The following is a 22,472-nucleotide window of genomic DNA, read 5'->3' on the forward strand; positions in this document are numbered from 1 at the left end:
AAGCTCTTCGCATCACAGTTGCCTTCTAGTATATGACACGATGCCAATAGGATTAGGAGAAAAATAAATACAAGCAAAGGATACACCTCCTCTCAAATAAATAAATAAATGTGCGTGTGTGACCAACCAAAATGCATGTAACATATGGTGTAAAATAGTGCAACTACAGACCAGATGCATTAGCATCATTGTAAAGCCTAATTCATACAGTACGATATCACACCATAGTGTCGCTCAATGTTAGTTTGGTTTAAGCCAGTGGTTCTAAACATTTTCAGGCCGCAACCCCCCAAAATAATCATATTTGAACTGGGGACGGACACCCCCCCCCCCCACCCTGACAAGCACTTGGAATCATTAAAATGTCATTAAAATGTAACTTTAGAAATGTGCAGATAGCCTGTATGTTGGTTTGTTTAGCGGCGAGTGAGAAAACAATGTTGCACATTAAGCTAATCATCTGGGGACCCCCCTGGTGGTCCCGGACCCTAGTTTGGGAACCACTGGGTTAAGCAACACAGTCATGTGACAAAGCATAATTAGGCTTAAAGTAGCATATTGCATTTTTCTTTACTTTTCTTCAAAACACTGATAATAGTATACATTTTAAAAATCTACCATTAGAATTAGATCAAGTGTCCCATTAGCAAAATGACTTTGTTCAACGCAGGTTACACACATGCAATTTCTCACGTGTGGCCTTAAGGGGCATGATGAAACTAGTGCTTTGGGAAACCTGACTTGCAACATTGCTCAATAGTGGCTCACAAGACAGCATTCATTATTGCATAACTCACTGTCGCTTGTGTTAGCACTGTTGTAGCACTGTTTAAATAAATAGATAAATACACACAACTTACTCTGGCAGATGATACCAGACAAGTTGCTTTTAAAATACCCCAGAACCTGCCGGGCGTTAGAAACTTTTGAACCAGACGCTTAAGAAGTCAATGTCATCATCTCGTGAATATTCCAAGTATGTTTAAGCTGCCAAAGAGGTCTGACAACTAAAAGCAGCTCAACAAGTATGCATGTTGGTAAATAAGATTACTATGCTTTTAAATGAGTTTGGATTTTTTGGGGGAATTACCTAAAATGATCCTTTAGGAATTAAGGTATTTTTCTTGCCTACAAATTAAATTAATTAGTTTAATGAATGTAGCTTTTTCAGTGCCTATGTTAGGGCAGTGTTCAACATTGGGGCTTGTGAACCAATAAAAAGAGCTTCCTTCCCCTACTTACACTGCTTCAGGGTACTTAGGGGATTGACTAATCCTATTGTACATCGCAATCCCATTAACTGTAATCTCCTGCAGCAAGTGTCCGAGCATGGTATGATACAGTATTTACACGTCGGTCAAATGAATGTTATTAGCGCCACTGAACTCATTTGCACAAGACCGCCTTAATTGAACAACATGGTTTCATTGAGATTTACGCGACTCACTTTCGAGTAATCCCTGATATCGATCTTCTTCCTCTTCTTGGGGAAGTCCTGTCCCTCCATACGAGCGATATAAACATGAACATAAACCTTATAAATAAGAAAAATAAAGTAACAGTCCCATAAGGTGCGCATTGCTTTATACTTGAAGCTGGTTGGACTGCTGTTGTGTTAATGGCTACTCAGCCGATGAACAGCTATGGAACGTTTTACAAGCTTAAATGGATTGTGTGCATCCAGCTATCTGATGGGCCTGATCCAGAGGAAGAGAACAGCGGAAACGGTTGGCGGCTCATGACCGTCTAGCAGCTCTAGCTAACAGACTTGAGGGTGGTCCAGGGGTTGGTGCCACGGACAGCTATGGGCACATCGTTGGCAAAGATGTGGTTGCAGAGCTCTTCCAGCGGAGGCTCTGGGTCTGAGGTAGCAAACTGAGCCGCCTCCTCCACCCGCTTTCGAATCTCCACGTCTATTTCCTAAGAGGAGAACAAAATAAATCATATTAAGGCAAAAGGGTCACACAGTGCTATTATAGTTTGGTTTTTTTACCCATTAAAACCTGATGCTGAGTCTACAAATGGACCCCCAAAATGATATGCATTTGGCCACGGACCTGAAAATATTTTGTGTCAAATTCTGCCCGAACCCAACCCGGGCCCAAAATCGATGCTAATTAGTTGGGATGGGCCGAGCCTCTGGTTTAAAGAAAATCTATTACCCCCCCAAAAATAAATTCCGACTGCCCTTACCGGTAAGGCCGACAGAAATGGCAGTGGAAGTGTTGGATGCGGCTCAAAGTGAACTTTACGTGACTTAGAGGACATAAAGCACATAATGACACCTTTTCGGGTTTTTCGGGCCTAAAAGTATGAAATTGTTCGGCCAGGCCAGCTGAGAACTCTAGTCAGGGACCCCCAGAAGAGAACATTTGTCTAAAAATGTTTTAAACATTTTCCAACACTTAAGACTTTTCAAAAATAGCAGATGTACAAGTTTGCAGAACGGCACGAAGTGATGCGCTGTGAGATTGTATGTCTGCTATTTTTGAGAACCACTGTTCTAAATCCTAAGAGTTTTCTGAAAAACGTATGTTGCTATACACACGGTTTTAATGGGTTAACAGTACTTTTTATTTTATGCAATGTCATCTCATCTAACCAAATGTTCTCATCTAGTTTAGTCATTGAAATTAGTGACCTTATCGTCATAAGCTGCTCGCTTCGAAGAGTATGCTTCACTCTCTACATGGCTTCCCAAACCGCCACAGGGCTTCTACAAATGTGGCAACTGTGCCCATTGTTCAAACTCTACTAACACATTTTTCACCCACCCGCACAAAATCCCTTCCTTCATTAACTGTAGCTTCACTCATCTCATCGATCTATTAAAGTGCCCTTGAGGCCTAGCCTACATTGGCCAAACCAAAAGACCTCCCAAAGTTCGAATTAGAGAACACAAAACAGCCATCCGTACAACAACAAAAAAACTCGACCACGCCATGGCTAAACATTACAGTCAACCCAAGCACGGCTCTCCAGCTTTCCTTTGATTCTGGGATATCGAAAAATGTCATTCCATTGCGTGGGGGTGATGCAATAAAAAACGCTTCTCTGTAGAGAAGGCACTCTAGAGCCCTCTGACGTTAATGAATTGAGCCTTAAAAGCTTCTTGTCCCCAAGGTTGCCACCATACTCTGTTGCGATTGTATTAGTTTGTTTTTAAACATTTATTATTTGTTAACCAGTTTTGTACAGGCCTTGGGCATACTTCCTAGGGCCTTAATCTGTGAATACTGTTTTGTAATGCATTATATTTATTTTTGTATCCTTGTATGGAACATGTCTTTCATAGACTGTCATATTGATGTACCTTTTTGCAACTTGTAGTAATTTGTTTAAGCACTATTGCTCTTATATAGTGATCCATGACAACACAAATGTGTTTTTATTCTCTAAAAAGGACCGTTGTGTTTCCATTGAGACTGCCACGTGCAGAACGGTGAAGATTAGATTATTGCTAATAGAGAGCACTGCCTCTGCCACTTGTTCTGCACTTAAATGCCTCCCCGGCACATGGCATTCATGACTGAGGAAGATGACGAAGACATCGAAACGTGAGTCACACTTGCTAGCACCTTAACATTAAAAAGAAAAGGTCTTAAATGTCCGAGCCGCTCTAGTGTCCTCTCCTTCGCTGATGTATTGTCCCGCTCCTGTGACGCACCGGATCTGCCTTGTTCTGTCTGAGGCACGCTGGCATTCCTCTTCTTCTGAGTATGCAATGTGACTCATACCGGCCGTGAATACAGTTCCACTACTGTGTCCAGTGAAGCATTTCCAGGACATGTTATGTCAATGTTGTTGCTGAGCATGCGTACCTTAAACTCCTCTGGAGAGGCCATGTTGTTGCTGAGCATGCGCTCCCTCAGCATGGAGATGGGGTCACTCTTACTACGCACCTCCTGGATCTCCTCGCGCGTACGATAGCTAGGAAGAAGTGACATCACAGTTAAAACTCCCTTCTAGCCCCAACCCCACAGCAACACACTGGGGCTTTCATTTACCTGTACACAAGATTTTAACTATAAGAACCCTTGACATTGGCCTGTAATGCCATACATTTGCTATAGAACTTGAACGTGCATGAGTCAAGAGATGCTTCATCTACTCATTTAGTGCCATTGACGTGTTTTCCCACAATGGCGCAACGTGCCAATGACGCGTTTGATGTGGGTTTTTTTTGGGGGGGGGGGGGGGGAAACGTTCAGAACCCAAGATATCATGATCCGAAGATTTGGCTCCTGTGTAATTTTTTTTTTACAATGTATTTTTGGCCCAGACATGTTATTTTCAAAGGCAGACAATTAATGTCAACAAGGTCGCGATGACCTCATTGACATTTGTGAAACCACACAGTGCAACCCTCAGTGATTATCAACCATCAGGGGATCGATCATACTGGAGATAAATATTATGTGACTACTTGAAAATCTAAGAAAAATCGAAACATCTCCAGCACTGGGCAAACTCAGCCAGAAATAAGTCTGGCACTGGCTGAGTTGATGGATTCACTGATTACTTAAGAGACCATGGGGAGCGCTTGCTAAACAAACAGAAAGACATGGAAACTAGGGTAACACCACTTTGTTTAGATTAGATTACAAAGAAACCAAGAATTAATCAGGAATTGATGGGATAAAATTATTCTCTTCGCCAAGCTGCAAAATGGTGGCCAAAGTTTAAATTCAAACACAGAGAGGCCATAGGCAGAGACATGGACATCGATAACTTATAAGAACTGAGAGGGAAATGTGGCACGACAGGGCAGCAGGAAGGACAAGCTCAATATTTATGCACGTCTGTCACAGGGTCAAAAGGTTACAGGATGTCTCACCTGACCCCGGGGTCACTCATGCTGTGTCCATGGTAACGGTAGGTCTGCAGCTCCATCAGAATGGGGCCCTGAAGCACACAGCCCATCAAAAGACCACAGGTCAAGAGGTCATCCTTTTATAATAATGCTCTAATAAATGTCATGCATGTTATATATAATATGACATTAGAGCCCTTTAAATGTACCTACGGTCACCTCAGTGGCAAGACGCTTGGTATGTCATTGATTTATGGGCGAGTGACATTACTTATCGTCACCGTCGGGCAGAAATATTGTATCTCCATATTCTAACTGTTTTCGTATAAATCAGGGGTCTTCAACGTTTTCAGGCCAAGGACCCCCTAGCTGAGAGAGAGATGAAGCAGGGACCCCCTCTATATTGTATAAAATTGTGTTTCAGATTAAAGCTTTTTTGTTTACTTGGTCTGCTCTTTTTCCCCTCTACACCTATTACCTCTTTGCCATAAAATAGCCGATCTACAAGCTCACAACGCCTTGCGCTGCGAGGCGTTGTGAGCTTGTAGATCTGCTATTTTTGGCTAAAGTTCTCCTCAGAAAAGGGATGCCTAGGGTTCAAGTGGTTAATGTAAAAAACTAAATCCTATCTCACAAAGATTTGGCGGACCCCCTGTAGTAGCTCTGCGGACCCCCTAGGGGTCCCGGACCCCCTGTTGAAGACCCCTGGTATAAATTAACTCCCTCCTTGATCATACTACAGCATCACACAAAAGCATCAAAAGTAGCAGATCCACAAGCTTGTAGATCTGCTACTTTTACATTTGAATCCTTAAAACAGTTTTGGACATTGTGATACGTTGTGATAATAACGGCTTGGTGGTAACATTACTTGAATGACAAATATTAACAAAATAAAACTAATATTTTACAGAACAAATCAGTTTACACTTTTGCCAACATTTTTGAAAATAGCTGAACTACAAGCTCATAATGAGATGCGACACATTGTGAGCTTGTACATCTCATATTTGTCACCACCCAAAGTAGCGGTCATATTTGTCCTTTGAGCGGTGATACCGTCTGAGACTTGTTGGAACTTCCACTTATATTTCCCATGAAACTTCATCCACAAACCATTTGAAGGGAACGTGAATCAACATTTCACCGCGGTGCGACCCACCTTGCCCGCTCGACAGTGGTCTGCCGCAAACTTGGTGGCCTCTCTCACACACAGGACATCCATTCCATCCACCTAGGAAGAGGCAGGGGTCAAAGGTCAAACTAAGTAGGTCAACTCAGCAAGCTAGAACCTGATGGCACTACAAATGAACACATTTTAACCACAGGGACCCTAGTTCAAAATAACAAAGCTTGGTGGATATCTGCTTTTTTCAGCAATGATATTTGGTAGAGGGGGAAAAAAAGGAGGGGCTCTATACTAAGTATATGGGGTACATAAGGCTTAAGCGCTCTATTCCAATATCATATATCTGAGATATCTAAGAAAAAAAGAAAGATATACTAGAAGTTCATTTAACCAACCATGTTAAACCTGGCATCACTATTTTGGGCATGTCATTATAGGCAAAGACAGCTATTTTTCCCATGCGACATCAGGAGATGAAATGTAAAACAGGGCTCAAGTGGTTAATATCTCTAGAATATGGAGCATCAAGTGTATCAAAGTGTCATATGGTCCAAAACTAAAGTCATTTAAATTACTGTTACGATGGTTGACATTTATCTGCGTTAGCAGCAAATGCATCTGTTGATTCACTCTCATTTCGGTAAGGTTACTGATACACTCGACGCCATGGCCATCAACTGCTTTTATCAAAACACTGACGCACAATGATACGAGATGCATCTGTTGTGGTTTCCTTATCAAGCGCGTGTGTGTGCAGTATTATACATGAGCGTCAAGCGGCTGGATGCATGCTCACACCTGTAACTGCCAGGGCAGGCTTCAGTGAGCCGCCTGTTATAGTCTAGGTCCATCCAGGCTAGCTGCAGCGTACTGCCACAAAGGCTACGCTGCAGCTACCGCCCACGACCCCAAAGATGTTATTATTATGACTCTCATTTGGAACCAAACTCTACATAATAATGGTAACACGTTATTTATTTAGCCATGAGGAGATGGACTTATGTATACGTTTGGGTCTTACTCTGATTCCTGGTACAAAGTCTCCTCTCTTATAGTAGTCTGTGCTGGCTGAGGCTCTCTCCACTGACGTCCCCATGCCATACTTATTGTTTTCACAGACAAAGATACACGGCAGCTTCCACAGAGCCGCCATGTTGTAAGCCTCGAATATCTGGCCCTGATGATTAGACAAGAGAGGACATGTGTTAAAGAAAGAAAGAAAAAATGTATAAGTATTTGACACATTTCTGACCAGCAATGCAATGAATCAGCCACTTCAACTTCATTCTCGCATCACAAGATCAAGTTTATAGGTGTAATTTGTTTTTGTACAATGTTTTCCAGCTTAAAAAAAACAAGTCATAATAATAGAGAACAGAAATAACATAAAGGAAGCAAAGTCACACAACAGGACACAATGACAGACATAATATACATGGTCAAAATACAAAATATCACAGTCTCTCTGTGCAAGTAGAGACGACAGTCTCGGACGGTCTCACCTGATTGGCTGCTCCGTCTCCATAAAGTGTGACGCACACTTGGTTGTTGCCTTGGTACTGGCAGGCAAGTGCTATACCTGCTCCCAAAGGAACCTGGAGGACATACAAGGTCAACTTGAATAAAAAATACTCGCCAATACACACTTTGACAGAAGAGGTTGTGTGTGTGATTCCCACTGGGGCCATTAAGCCACAACTGTACGCACTGACTCATAAGACTGCAAGACGATTTGGACAAAAGCCTCCACCAAGGTGAATAACGTTGCTGTCGGGCACAAACCTCTTGTCTCCGTATTTTAAAGGAGCTACGTCATGAATTTTAGCTTTTCCTTATTATGTGTGTGTTTTTGGTCTCCCCTACCTCTCTTCTATCCCAGAAAATACCCAAGTTTGAGCACTCGGGCTTTCACAACAGATCAGCAGTTTTATGTAAATTGGTCTCAAAACAGGCCAACTGTGACGTCACATGCGATACCTACAAAGCAAGAAAAGTATATTGTTTTTTAATTTTTTACTTTTTCCACACAGAACCAGGAGATAACATGCATACAAATTGGCTCAATAGCGCCACGTGCCAAATAAGGACAATGTGGTATTGCAGGTGATAGTGCTTTATAAGCGATAGAGAAGTTAGTTGTAATGAGTATATCTGAGGCTTGATATAGGCTCAAACCTTTTGAAATGGATATAAACAATATGATAGCAAATATTTGTTTTAAATGCATGGTGTAGCCCCTTTAAATGTGTGTTCTTTCATAATTTAATGCCCGGCAGGATCATACTACAGCGTCACACAAAAGCATCAAAAGTAGTAGATCCGCAAGCTCGAAACATGGCGCAAAGCAGCGCGTTTGGAGCTGGTCGATCTGCTACTTTTTCCATGACATATGAGGTTTCCACCTGACAGCGTGCGTGTGTGTGTGCAGTATTATACATGAGCGTCAAGCGGCTGGATGCATGCTCACACCTGTAACTGCCAGGGCAGGCTTCAGTGAGCCGCCTGTTATAGTCTAGGTCCATCCAGGCTAGCTGCAGCGTACTGCCACAAAGGCTACGCTGCAGCTACCGCCCACGACCCCAAAGATGTTATTATGACTCTCATTTGGAACCAAACTCTACATATAATGGCAACATGTAATCCTGAATATTATAGAGGTGGGGGATTTTTGTAGATAAGTGTAGCTCAGGGGTTCCCAAAATCTTTAGCTCGAGTCCCAACAGAGAAGTTTGGCGTTTCCCCAGGACCAAGTTTTGGTCAAAATACATCATTATCCAACTGTATTTAATAGTGAAAATAGCTGTGAGCTTGCAGATAGGCTTATTTTAATAAGAAATGTAGAAATGGAGGATATTTCCTCACGACGACTCATGAAAATGGGTGTTAGGGTGTGCGTTACCTGCGCCCCCACAATGCCGTTGCCTCCGTAGAACCTTGGTGCATACATGTGCATGGAACCGCCTTTGCCTTTGGCCACACCCCCTTTCCGACCTGAGAGAGTAACATACTGTAGTTAAGAAATCAACATGGCTGGATGCAAGGAACACGGAAAACAGGAGAAAAGCAACAAATCATTCATCTCACAGCTGACCCTTTCCTACTTGCATCGGGGGGGGGGGGGGGGGTCTTTTGTGAAGGAGGAGAAAAGAGCGCTTCTACACCATCTGATTGGTCGAGAGCAGTCGCGTGGTTATAGCTTTGATTGATTGAATACTTTAATAATTTGCAAACGACGCAAGCAATGCTAAAAGAACAAAAAAGCCTTGATGGCTTTTTTCCGTTGTGGTCCTATGTATTCAATTAACCATCAAGAAATACAAATCATCATCAATAAGAGGAGCTTGCAGCTGGTTCAGGTTAGGCACTTTAGTATAAGTTTAGCCATGAGTTTGGTACGGTTTAATTCATTCATTTAAGTTAAAGACTTAGTTAAAAATAGTTTCACACTTTTAGAGCATATCCGTGGTCAAATGGACATACCCAACAATGGATGGCCCCCCAAAAAAGAATACAATGTGTATTTTTATATCAAAAGTCCCTAAAAGGCCAATCTTAATTTCTTCCTGTAAACGCAAATGTACTGTGTGATGACATACTCTTATGAATATAAATGAATCATGATTTCATTCACCCGTTTGAGTCCCAAAGCTCACATTTCTCAAAACACACCCGATTTTAATTACAGAGCTCTCATATTCAAGACGACATCCAGACGGTGAATAACTTCTTTTAAACTTAATCAGCACACTAAAATATGTATCTGAAAACATAGGTTGGAAATAAGCAAGGTAGTAACAAACATGCTTCACACTCTCCCTTGGGCAGTGTGTGCCTGCAGGCTACAAACACTAGCCCTCTGTGGTACACGGCTGCAGTGAGTGAGATTCCATCGTTCCATAGCCTGAAGGGATGGGGTATAAATTAACCATGGGTTTGGGGAGGTTTAATTAATTTTAGATAAGGTTAGCTACCGTTAGTATGGTTAAATTTAGCCATGGGTTTGGTATATGGTTTCATTTTTGTTAAAGAGCTACTGCCATGATTTCTGTCTCCTTTAGACCACCCGATGTGTTGAAATGTGTAAGCTGCAAGAGACTCAAAAGGGCAAATAGAACCCATCATATTAATATGAACCCATTAAAACCGGGAAAGCATCCGTGTCATTTTAGATTTCAGGGTTGGCTATTCAAAAATAGCAGATATGCAAGCCCACAGCACATCACAAAGAGCTTGTACATCTGCTATTTTTTTAAAGTGTTTGAAAAATGTTGAATAACTTTGAATTACTAAAGAGGTTGAGACCTTCTGATTTAGAAGGCATTTGTAGAATTGGCCTCAGGTCTTAATGGATTAATATTAACATTGAGCGAAGGCTCAATGTGAATGCACCTCAACACAAATTCGACTAATGATTTACGTTGATTTACTTTGTCTCACCTGTCAGCTCAGCCAGGATCTGTTTGACGGACACGCCGCGTGTGTATGTGTAAGCATGGGCGCGGTAGGCCGTTATCAGATGGTCCGTGGGGTTAATGCCTCCCTCAATACCCATCGCACAAGCTTCCTGAGTGAATGCATTAATCAATGGTCAGTCACAGTACAATAATTGTGTGCATTCATTGTGTCTCTCCCACCTTCTTCGGGCACGGTAGTTGTGTGGTCCCGGGTTTCCAGAATGTGGCACACCTGCTCTTGTTCATTTTCCCATAGCTGATTTGAACACTGCTCCCCATTTTCCCATAGCTTTGTTTGATTGGCTCAGCAGCTGATTTGAACTGGAAACACATGTGAAGGTGCCATCAGTGCTTCCGGTTCAAACCTCCAGTCGAGCCAGTCAAATTAAGCCATGGGAATATGAACCAGTAAACGGGAATGCCACCTTCTGGAAATCCTTTCCCTAAATGGTCAGATATTTGTGCTACAAAGTACAAAATAGGGCATACCGGTACTTTTATGAAAAAAAAAAAAAAGATGAAATATGGAGATCCCCAAAGGTGTGCAACATTATTTTCTCACTCAACAGTAAACAAACCAACATACAGTGTAAGTGTATACAGGGTGTCTGCACATTTCTAAAGTGACAATTTAATTACTTTTAAGACCATTTTAATACCAAATTGTCAAATATTGCATAAGAAATAGGCAAACATTGTGCAAAAAGCCAATCTACAAGCTCACAACGCCTCGCAGTGCAAGGCGTTGCACGCTTGTAGTTCTGCTATTTTCACAATATTTATCTGAGGAACCGAGTCAAACTAAATGTAATGCCTACAATTCCAAGTGCTTGTCAGGGTGGGGGGTCCCCAGTTCAAATATGATTATTTTGGGGGGTCACAGCCTGAAAAGTTTGTAAGGGAAGGAATGCAGTGGCAGAGAGATGGAAGGATAGGAGCATGGAGAAAGGGAGCTCAAGAGAGAGGAAGGGTGACATACAGATGGAGGGAGAGAGAGGATCTCGATGTGTGTATTCTGACCTGTCCATCATAGAGGTGACAGAAGCCTCTGATGATCTTCTGCTTGTAGAGCTGGTCAGCCTTCAGCTCCATGCGCCTCATGGTCTGCATGGTGTGGTAGTACTGCAGACCCTGCTCCCGGGTCAGCTCCGCCTTCTCTGGCGGCCCTTCCTCCAAGCGGTGCACATCGCATTTCTATTGGCCGGAAGAGGGACACAGTTAGAACACTCAAACATGTAACTTTGTGTCTGTTATTTTTTTTACTATGGATGTGCAAGAATATTCACATTGTGCCAGCCTGCAAATTTGATTTCATTATTTAAAATGAGATTTTATAATTTTACTACGTAGCTAAGAAGCAAACCTTCTCTGGACCAATGTCTTTATGTCTGTGTCATATTCAATATTTATATTATTTTGTGTGCATCGGTGTTTAGTTCATTAGCCTACATTTTAATTGATAAAACACCAACCAAATGGGGAAAAAAGACAGTGATGGAGTAAGCACCAATGATCCAAAAGAAAATAAACTAGGACATTATGTGGATCTTGGGATCCACATAGAAATGGCGTGGCGTAGCATTCATCCATGACGTCAGTCATCTTTGACATATCTATGACTGCAGTCACAGCCCCATTGAGTTCCATTGTAAGATTGTTAATATTTCAGAAAGAATACAACATACGTCAAAAAATGTAAGGACGTACTTCTGTGTCCTACTCACTGGCAGTGTGTACACAAAGTCTGGTGCTGATCAGTCCAGCGTAGGGATGGCCAAATGGAGACATTATATTAACCGGTTACCGTTAGGCCTTACCGATTAATTAATTGATAACCGTTAAAAAAAAAAATGTGTTAAAAAAAAAAAGAAAAAAGGGCAAAAATACATTTTATTTCAAAGGGCCAAGTCTACACAGTTTGTTTTGTGTCTCCAGCAGAGTTTCTAGTGTCTATCTCTCTCTGGAAGAGGTTGCACATGAACTCTGCAGCCGCACTGAGGCGCTCCAACACAAACAATACCAATACAAAGACGAGGAAGAAGAAGAATAAAGTGGAAGTTACGTGTGGTTGCAGGTGTAGACTTTTTTACGATTAATCGTTAGTATTAATCGGTGGCCGATATCTTAATGGTTAACGGTTACCGGTTGGCCATCCCTAGTCCAGCGGTTATCTCCAGACACTCACACACAGACCCTTAAACTGAGTTGTATAAACACAATATACATAATAATAGATTTATTTAATCTTGGCAATGTCTTTGCAGTACCTTGATGTCAAATGTCGCCTGGGAGGTGAAGGAGCGCGAGGAAATCACTACTTGGGCCCCCTGGGAGACAAACAAACAAAAACACGCATACGCTCATACACATACTACTGTAGTTACACATCTCCACAACACAACGTATAGACATGCACACAAAGACAGCCTGGAGGCTGCCTGCCCCTTTATGCCAGGTGGAGGTTAGGTTAGTGGTTAGTTGGGTATGGATTAGAACAGTTCGGATCCGACTAGGGCCGATTCTGTGGATACACTGGGCGATGGAGCTTCTTTATTATGATGAACAAGATCAAATATAATGATATTCTGTCTGGTCTGGCTGATAGGTTAGTCTGTGACACAGGCATCTGGGTGGCACAGGGGTAAAGTACCCGCCCGTCACTGTGGAGACTGTGGTTCGATTCCTCTGAGGTTCGTCCAGCTTGGCCGCCGGGCCTTTGTGTTCGTTCCTCCTACAGATTGGAGAGATAATGTGATCCTCCGCATATGTTACATCCTCCCAGTGAAACTCCTCACTGTTAGGTGAATAGAGGCGTCTGGGTGATGTCACATGTCTAGATTAGATTATATGTCCTTGGCTTTATTATCCACAAGGGAAATAGTTTTTTGCTCAGGTCAAAGCTTATACATTCAAGACAAGAAAATAACACCACAATTACAGTAAAACACCCAACAACCGACAATAAAAACAAGAAGTACTTCTATTTTACAAAAGGTAGGCTATTTCTAAATCTAAAGGGGTCTTTAAAAGAAAGTAATGTCCGTCCTAACTCCTGAAACGCCCATAATGTGTTTGTGTATGTATTGCCATGGGGGGTATTAGCACAACAAGTCCAGTTCATAATAAGTGGGGAACTGGGGGTTAGTAACAGCAGGGACCAAGACCTCATTGTTCAAGGGCAATTGACATAACAACTAGACTAAGTTGGGAGCAAAAAATGAAGGTTAAAAAAAAAGGGTGGTCTGTTTGTGTGATATTAATAGAATTGACCGCCAGCAAATTCTGCTTAACTTTGACTTTGAGTTGACTGAAGAGAAAGTCGACACTGTAAGCCACTTCTATGTGTCCCTATGTCTTCATTTAGTGGTGCTGTTGTACTTAGAACTGATGGATAAAAGTGTCTTTGCAATTTAGCTTCCACAACGGCTTGTAGACAATTAATGTTAAGTTTCCCACTCTGCCAAATAAGCAAGCACAAATAAATGACCACAGAGGACAGAAATTCTTACAGGGCTGGCTAGTGGGTCGGCCTGGACGCTGGCCAGTGGGTCGGCCTGGACGCTGGCCAGTTGGTCGGCCTGGATGCTGGCTAGTGGGTCAGCCTGGACGCTGGCTAGTGGGTCGGCCTGGACGCTGGCTAGTGGGTCAGCCTGGACGCTGGCTAGTGGGTCAGCCTGGACGCTGGCTAGTGGGTCGGCCTGGAGGCTGGCTAGTGGGTCGGCCTGGACGCTGGCTAGTGAGTCAGCCTGGATGCTGGCGAGTGGGTCGGCCTGGACGCTGGCTAGTGGGTTGGCTTGGACGCTGGCTAGTGAGTCAGCTTGGACGCTTGCTAGTGGGTCAGCTTGGACGCTAGCTAGTGGGTCGGCCTGGATGCTGGCTAGTGGGTCAGCCTGGACACTAGCTAGTGGTTCGGCCTGGACACTAACTAGCTGTGGAGCTCTAGTACTGACTGGTGGTGGTTTAGGTGGTTGTCTCTGGGTGGCCCCAATGGCAGGCGTCGCAGGTGAGGTTAAACTGACGTACTTTGACAGGTCAATCAGCAACTGGGGAACACAGGAGCCAATCATTCAGACCGCAGCATTTGCCATTTGCCAGAGAAGCTACTGGGCTACAATGAGAGAGTTCTAGATTCTAGAAATTAGAACAGCAGTAAGAAGTGAGGAGGGAGCAGCACATTCTACAACCTACAGTTACAGACAGGGAACATACAGACAAAGACCAGCCCAACAACAGTGTCTTTAGTTGAAGTCATATTTCACTTGGTATATAATATCCTTTTGACCATCTATTTGAAGCAACTGTCTGAGAAATCAACATTACTGGTATTCTGCAGTTGCATATCCGTTTATTTTTTTCAACCAACCAAGACTGTAGTGGCATGATGGCTATTTTTATTTCATTCTAATTTAGTTTCCAATTAAAATAAAGGTTAGCTTATAGCAGTGATTGATGAGACAGCCAGTGCTGCTGGTGGGCTTACTGAGGCGTTCATATATTTGACTACAAGACAAGAATTCATAAATATTATACCAATGTGAAATATCACATTCACACTCTGCATGAATGCACACAGTCACACACTGTAGTAGTGCAAGAGAAATGCATTCAACTACTAAAACTGAAACACAAGTGAATATTTGTAACTTTAGGATTGTTTTCATTAATTTGAAACTAGGCCTGTCACAATTATTACATAATCACAATTATTACATACGGTAATAACAATTATTTGAGATAAAATCGCAATTATTTTTTGAAAAATCGTCATAATTGTTTCCATGTTTAAGAACTTTCATATAAACATTTTCAGAAATAGTGGCAATAGCAGATCTACAAGCTCAAAACACGTCACATTTTGTTTACGAGGCCTAAAAGCCAAAAAAAATGTTTTATTCATTATTAATGTTCAATGACAGAAACACAATGAAACGTTAATCACGATTATTTTAGCGACAATTGATCGTCAAGTAAAATTTCATAATTGATTTGTGACCCTAATTTCAAACATGCGTTCCATGGAAAAGCCAAAATTGCACACAGAGTCACAGACACAGTAGTAGAGAAAGTGGGAATCAGAGCAGAACCACATGAGCTGCTTACCTCTGACACTGTCTGGGCTCCCTAAAACACAGCCATGGGGAAGGAGGGAGAGAGGAGAGCAATTTTACAGGAAAATTGGAGAAACAAACACTGACTGGTATCTGTCAGACTTTGTATGAGCAGAAGAAAGATGAAGCCAGGCAAGCAAGGATGAAGCAGCTAGGGACAGCTTGAGACAAGTTGAGAGGACAGTTTAACACCATCACACCACAACCAATCTGGGATCCTGCATGATGCATCCCGCAGACATGCATATTAGGGAGGTTGCAATGCATGTACAAAAGACATGCATGTTAGGGACATTGCATTGCATGATGCATCCCACAGACATGCATAATGTTAGGGCCGTTGCCCTGCATGCACAAAAGACATGCATGTTAGGGACATTGCACTGCATGCCTCCACAGACATGCATGTTAGGGACTTTGTCCTGCATGCACAAAAGACATGCAGAAACCCCTTCTTCTAAAATAAATCTGACTGAGTACAGAACCCTTTATCATAGCATTTGGAGAACAGTCTATGACGTTGGTACAATAAAGGATATTGATCAGGAACCTCCATATCTGGGCATAAAAGGGACAGATAGTCAGAGAGATATCTCCGTATGGGCATGAATGGGGCACAGACAGACAGAACTGTGTGGATTTTCCTCAAAATCCACAAAATATGGCGATTTGTGCTTCAGTTGAGGGGGGTCATGTTTCTACAAAAACAGCAACATTTTGTAGCATTAGTGATGGATGTCATGTATCTGAAATCAGCTTTTGCCTCCATGTTATTTAACTGCCCACCATGTGCATGCCATTAACAAAGTGGGCCCTACACTATATACTGACACAATATAAACAAAGAGGCATTCCCGAGGATAGCTACATATTCCCATGTTAAACAGCGACCACAGGTCGCCAGTAAGGTCACAAAATAAACCGATAGTCCGATACCATAACACACCGGCCATTGCTGTCCTTGACCAAAGGGAGGAGTTGGTCTCCAGGCAGGCACAGACTCTTTCTAAGGCATTGGTTCTCAAAGTGGGGCCCGGGGACCCCCAGGGGTCCTTGAGCGGGTTCCAGGGGGTACCCAGATACATGTTGGATCGTTAGTAACCAAATGGACCCTTATGTTGCTGTAACTCTGAGTGTACAAATGGAACCAAATGGACCTGGTTCCATTTGTACACTCTCAGAGTTATGGTGGTCCGTGGTCTAATGCAGGGGTTCCCAAAGTGGGGTCCGGGGACCCCAGGGCCCTACATACATCAGCTATTTAAAAAATATATTGATATTCTTTGAAAATGTTTGAATATTTTTAAAATTTGTAACACCACATCTGAAAATCTTTTCAGATGGGGGTCCGCGGCCAAATCCGCATTCATTTAGGGGTACTTGACCTGAAAAAGTTTGAGAACCTCTGTTCTAAGGACTGACTGAGGGGTCAAATGCAGAGGAACAATCTACCCAGTACCCACCACAGGCCAGGGAAGTATTGTCCTCCACTAAGCAGCCATTAGTTAATCAGTGCTCAACATCACAAGCTATTATTTCCATTGGCAGTTGGCCTGGCACCAATACTATAGGCGGATTAATAGGGACTGAAATACTACCAGGGAACCACCAATGCCACCTTCCTTTCCTTCCCGCCATCATCATCATCATCAATGCCATAACAGTGGATTATTTCACAAAGCAAACGGCGTGTTCATTCATTCATTCATTCATGCACAACATTATCATCCTGATGCACGTTAACAGAGCCCACCATGCATGCACGTAAAACACTGAAAACAAGCACCCATACGATAGCCCGGTTCAAACCAGTTCACAAGGTCAGCATCGTGCAACAACATTTAAATAAGTGAGCTTATAGCATGATCAACCTCCTCTTGTGGCCGTGGGAAATACTCCAATCCCTAATTGAACTCACCGCGGTCTTCCCAGTGATCCTACCCACCGCGTTAGAGATGAGAGCCAGCATGGATTTCATGTTACTGGACCATAGAGTTATAATATATATGACCTGAGGAGAGGACGGAATCTGAACACCAGAGGGAGACGACTGAGCCGCTACTTCCGTGTTGAAGTGTTGCCAGGTGTTGCGACTTGCGAGAGAAACAAGCAAGCGGGTCTATTAAAACAAGCCCAAAACAAGCAACTTTAGGCCACATACTTTGGCTATTTGAAAATAGCAAATCTACATGCTGAGCTTGTACCATCTGCTATTTTCAAATAAAAATCTTGGAAAAAAGTGAATTTAGGAATATTTTCAAATCCACAAAATACTGTATGGGAGTCTAGCACAAAATATTTTCAGAAGGTTGGGTCTGCAGAAAAATACATATTAATCTGGACGTCTTTGACATGAAAATGTTTGAGAACCACTGGTTTAAACAACATTAGGAAACAAGCCCTAAAACTTGCTACTACCAATATTTGGTAGTTTAATAGACTTTACAGAAAAGCAAGTCCAAAGTCGCTTATAATACGCGGACATGGCAACGCTGCTTCCGTGTTGGTGTCCGTCTGGAAAATTCACCCGTGTGGTTCGTAGCTGTCTAAAGACAATCGTTTCTCAATACCCGAACTTGTCTGTACTCCCGTCCTCACGAACTCGTGATACGTCATCAGTCGCTGCCCAAGTACTGTTCCAATTCTAAGTTCGCATTTGCCTAAGTACAGACCATATACCCGGATGGGAACTTGATCCGCCCCCTTTACCGAGCATGCTTCAGACTAGACTCGCAGAGGACTTTTCACAGCAGATTGCCCAGAATGCAACACCGCACTGGACCGGAGCGCTTGAAAAACAGGACCAATATGGCGGAGACGGACCGCGGTAAGAAATGTCCGAATTCTTTTTTTGTTTTGCCACAGAATGTAATTTTAAGATTTATTTTAGGCTTGAATGTTGTTAATTAACTTCAAATCTGTGGCTGATTTGTGCACCGAACTTTCGGACGTTTGTGTAGCCGGCTAGCCGCTGTTAACCCGGCCGCAGATGACCGGCCCGTCAGACCACTGTACCCCGCGTAAGAAGCCTTATTTGCGGCCAGTCCTTTTGAAAGTGTCCGCTGGTTCAGCTGGGTCGTCTTTGTAGTGGTTCAAAGGAGATCTAATTAGTTGTGGATATATTTATTGGACTTCTATAGTCTCAGCCAATTTTGGGGAGATAGAACTGCCTCTGACTAATGTTTGATATGTGTTTATGCGAGTAGTATTAACTTTAATTGAAGGTATGCGTCCAGGGAGTTCATTCTGCGCTGAGCTGTCAACAAGACTTTTCACCAAGCAAGAGGACTTCATCCAGAGAAATATGCATGTGTTTATCAGTTGTGTTGTGGAAAAAGTACTCACATTTTTAACTTGAGTAAAAGTAACAATACTGCAATGTAGAAATACTCTGTTACAAGCAAAAGTCCGGAATTAAAAATGTACTTGAGTAAAAGTACAAAAGTATTGGTATAAAAATGTAGGCTACTTAAATACCAAAAGTTGAAAGTAATCCTTATGCAGAATGTCCCATTTCACAAGTTTTCTAATGTATAAAATGAATAGAAATCTTTTGAAAATAGCAGACCTACAAGTCCTACAAGTGAGCTTGTAGATCGGCTATTTTCTAATGGCCGAAATATAGATATGGCTCAAGTGGTTAATGTATGTTTTGTAATAATAATCTAAATCTACAAAGTAACTAGTATTTCAAATAAGTTTTCAAATAACTGTAGTGGAGTAAAGGTACAACATTTTCCTCTGAGGCATAGTGGAGTAAGAGTAAGCTACTGAAAATTGGAAATTGTAGCCTAGGCTATTTACTTTTAACTAATATAATCCACAATGACAGCACTATATTTTCAAATGTATTAATAGCCTTAGGCTAAATTGTGTGTGTGTGTGTGTGTGTGTGTGTGTGTGTGTGTGTGTGTGTGTGTGTGTGTGTGTGTGTGTGTGTGTGTGTGTGTGTGTGTGTGTGTGTGTGTGTGTGTGTGTGTGTGTGTGTGTGTGTGTGTGTGTGTGTGTGTTTATTCGGTTATATATGTTTGTTCTGTTTAGTTTTATATTCTATAATAAACCACTCACTCAATACACAAGCAATACCTAGGGGGAAACAAATAATTACAAAAAGCCAGAGAAGTGCCATATTACAACATCACGTCGCCTCGCTCGCCAGCCTCCCGTTCTGATCAACTTTATTCCACACGGGTAATTATTTAGTCCAGTGCTCCCAGACCCTTGCCAACGCAGGCTTCTCACCCGCATTCGGTATGCCAACAGATACAGGATAGGTGGGCACTATAGACATCTGGGCACCTCGATGTAAAACTGGCTATTTTGTCCAAAATGTTAAAACATTAAATATTTCAAATATGGTCTTAAGTAAAGTACAGTTTACATGATGTGAACATGCACGGTACATCATTATCAGACTTAATTAAGTCTAATAGTAATACGTTTAACCATTTGAAACCTCTACAGCGGACGCTGCGCCGAAATGAGGTTCCACAGCGTCGCGTGCAGGCAAGTGACGACACGGGCGAAAATTGGCCACTATGCATGATTCTTACCTTTTCCCACACATCGTATCCAAACAGTAAAGGTAGTCCAGATGTTTTACATTTTAGCGGCCAAGAAAATGTTACCGACGGGTTAAAACAAGCGTTTAAATCGCTTATTTAGTCAGCCTGTGCCATGATTTCCCAATACAATCTTACTGGAGCAGTACCACGCAAGCGGACGGGGGTTGACTGGCCACAGGCTGACTAAAAAAGCGATTTAAACGCTTGTTTCAACCCGTCGTTGAAAATGACTTGGACGATAAAATGTAAAACATCTGAGAGAAGGGGGGCTGACCTTTACTTTTGTGCGGAAAAAGGGAAGAACCATGCAGATAGACAGTAGTGGCCAATTCGCCGGTGTCTTCACCTGCCTGCACCCGACGCTTGTAACACCCTGCCTGCCCCCTGTGTGCCCTGTCTGCTCAAAGTGCAGGGGCAAGATCGGCCAGGGGAAAAAAACAAAAAATCAACATAAGATCAGCAGCCCCTCACCCTCTTCTGTTGTAGCCAACCACAGTAAGTCGCATTTGTTTTCAAATGAGCCTAATTCTTAAAATTACAAATTCTGTATTAGCTGTGAAGGGTCTACTCTTCTTTCATGTGTATCAGATCATGATTGTTCACCATCAAACAATATCAAGCAAAAAGAAAACATCGGCCGTCCTTCTCTCCATTGCGCACAGACGAGCACCTCTCTCCATTCATTCTCAATAGACTTATCAGCCGTTGTTGCGCGACCCCCCGCCCGCTTAACCCCCGATTGGAGCTAAACTATCAGACGTTATCCTTCAACTTCTCATTTATGCTCCCAAATGACTGGATATAGGTTTTGTTGAAATTAAAGAAATATTAGACCTTGGTTGTCGAATGTTTAAGCATGTTGTAATCATATATAGGCTACTTTACCTTAGAACATTTTTCAAATATTTTTTTTTTTAACATTTGGGACAAAATAGACAATTTTACATCGAGGTGCACAGATGTCCCTTGTGCCCACCTATCCTGTTATACCCTGGTGGGTCTGTAAGTCATTTAAGTTGTTACACAAATCGGTCAGTATTGTGATAAATAAATACCAAATGGCATATTTCTATACGTTTTTTCTGAGAGTATATAGGTTAAATACATTAAATGAACAAAAACGATGTTTTAACATTTATATATATAGATATACGTTAATATGTCTTATGTTTATATAATATCATTATATTGTAAAATGTACGTTATGTTCTGTTGTGCAAAAAAAACAGATCTAGCCTACAAGCTAACGCCGCGTCGCTCAGCAATGCGTTGTTAGCTTGGAGATCTGCTCTGAGCATATCCACACTGTGGACGAGCTGAGATGGTGACGTCACCGAGAACGGTGCGTTCCAACTACCGTACTCCCGTACTCCCGTCCTCGCGTCCTCGCAAGTTTATACTCCCGAGGAGAACTTGCAAGTCTGAACTTCCAAGGATGCAAGCCCGTGCTTCCCAAGTTCGGGTATTGAGAAACGGCCTTTTAGTTCCTCTTTTCTGTTTCCAACAGACTGGGGCCGTTTCTCAATGGCGTTGCTGCCCCCCACTGTTGGTTCTAGGTACTGCCCATTGTTTATAGAGCAGAGGAAAGAAATCCATCACAGCTGTGAAAGCTGTGATGGATTTCTTTCCTCTGCTCTCCTCTGTCAGTCAGTCACTGACTGACCGACTGAATACTTTATTTACAGTTTGCAAAAAAAAAGCACAGCGGTAGTTCCATACAAACAAAGGGATGCTAAAAGGATAACACCAAGAAAGCACTGTGGCTTGTTTCCATTGGGGTCCTGTGTATTCAATTCATTGAAACAAGTCAGCATGTTTCAAATGCAGGATTCCTCAGTGTCTAGCACTCCAAACTGAACCAGACGGATTAAGACTCAAGGAGGCCCCAGGGTCAATTATCTTTTAGGGCCCTGACCCCACCCGAACCCATGCTAAACCAGAACGGGGCTCTCTAACCATTCAGCTATAAGCCGCCCCCCTGTACCCCTCCCCTAACAATATTTTGAATTGAGTAAGAAAACTATACTCTCCTTTTCTCTCCAACTCACTCTGCCACCTTCTAGTCATGTCCTCTTTTACCATTCTATGATGCTCAGAGATCTCAAAAAGGCCATGCCCACATCCACCTCCTCCCTCTTCAAAGACCCTTTGGCTGCCACATCAACCACTTCATTGCCTTGTTTCACTCCCACTTGAGCTGAGACCCATAAAAAAGCCCAGCCTACTTCCAAGCCAGGAATGCTCTGCTGTCAAGAGTTCAGAGATGAGGTGAGGCAGCGGCCTGTGACCCATTACCCCCCCCCCCCCCTGCAGAAACATTATATTAAAGCAGTGCTGAGTCACAGCAGATGACTGCTATGACCTCACTTCCTCTACCCATTGTGTGTGGCGTGCACAAGCATC

General features: G+C 42.6%; 1 protein-coding gene across 5 annotated transcripts; it reads right to left on the reverse strand.

Moving 5' to 3' along the window:
• Window positions 1-1,084: 1,084 nt before the first annotated feature.
• LOC311038706 (pyruvate dehydrogenase E1 component subunit alpha, mitochondrial-like) lies at window positions 1,085-17,540 on the reverse strand. 5 transcript variants are annotated; one of them, XM_084048278.1, is made up of 13 exons: window positions 17,423-17,540; window positions 15,497-15,517; window positions 14,347-14,439; window positions 12,664-12,723; window positions 11,417-11,590; window positions 10,380-10,506; window positions 8,842-8,933; window positions 7,445-7,537; window positions 6,964-7,119; window positions 5,976-6,047; window positions 4,838-4,905; window positions 3,822-3,930; window positions 1,085-1,920 (listed from the first exon to the last, which is right to left on the reverse strand). In XM_084048278.1, exons 1-13 carry the CDS (start codon window positions 17,480-17,482, stop codon window positions 1,756-1,758), a joined length of 1,290 nt encoding a protein of 429 aa, XP_083904404.1. In that variant the 5' UTR covers window positions 17,483-17,540; the 3' UTR covers window positions 1,085-1,755. The 5 variants fall into 5 exon arrangements, with proteins under 5 accessions (XP_083904404.1, XP_083904402.1, XP_083904405.1 ...); XM_084048276.1 differs by having other exon boundaries at window positions 13,906-14,439; XM_084048279.1 differs by lacking the exon at window positions 14,347-14,439.
• Between the last annotated feature and the right edge of the window lie 4,932 nt (window positions 17,541-22,472).

This window comes from Gymnoscopelus microlampas, assembly GCF_963454915.1.
Source record: "Gymnoscopelus microlampas genome assembly, chromosome: 22".
NCBI classification, from domain to species: Eukaryota; Metazoa; Chordata; class Actinopteri; order Myctophiformes; family Myctophidae; genus Gymnoscopelus; species Gymnoscopelus microlampas.

What these genes read in the sequence shown, in the direction of transcription:
- LOC311038706 (XM_084048276.1), bottom strand. Translation starts at nt 17,482, where the DNA reads ATGAAATCCATGCTGGCTCTCATCTCTAACGCGGTGGGTAGGATCACT. An exon ending in GTCACCTCTATGATGGACAG is followed by an intron (nt 10,507 to 11,416) that starts GTCAGAATACAC and finishes GCATTCACTCAG; the next exon opens with GAAGCTTGTGCGATGGGTAT. An exon ending in ATGAGTGACCCCGGGGTCAG is followed by an intron (nt 3,931 to 4,837) that starts GTGAGACATCCT and finishes ACTTCTTCCTAG; the next exon opens with CTATCGTACGCGCGAGGAGA.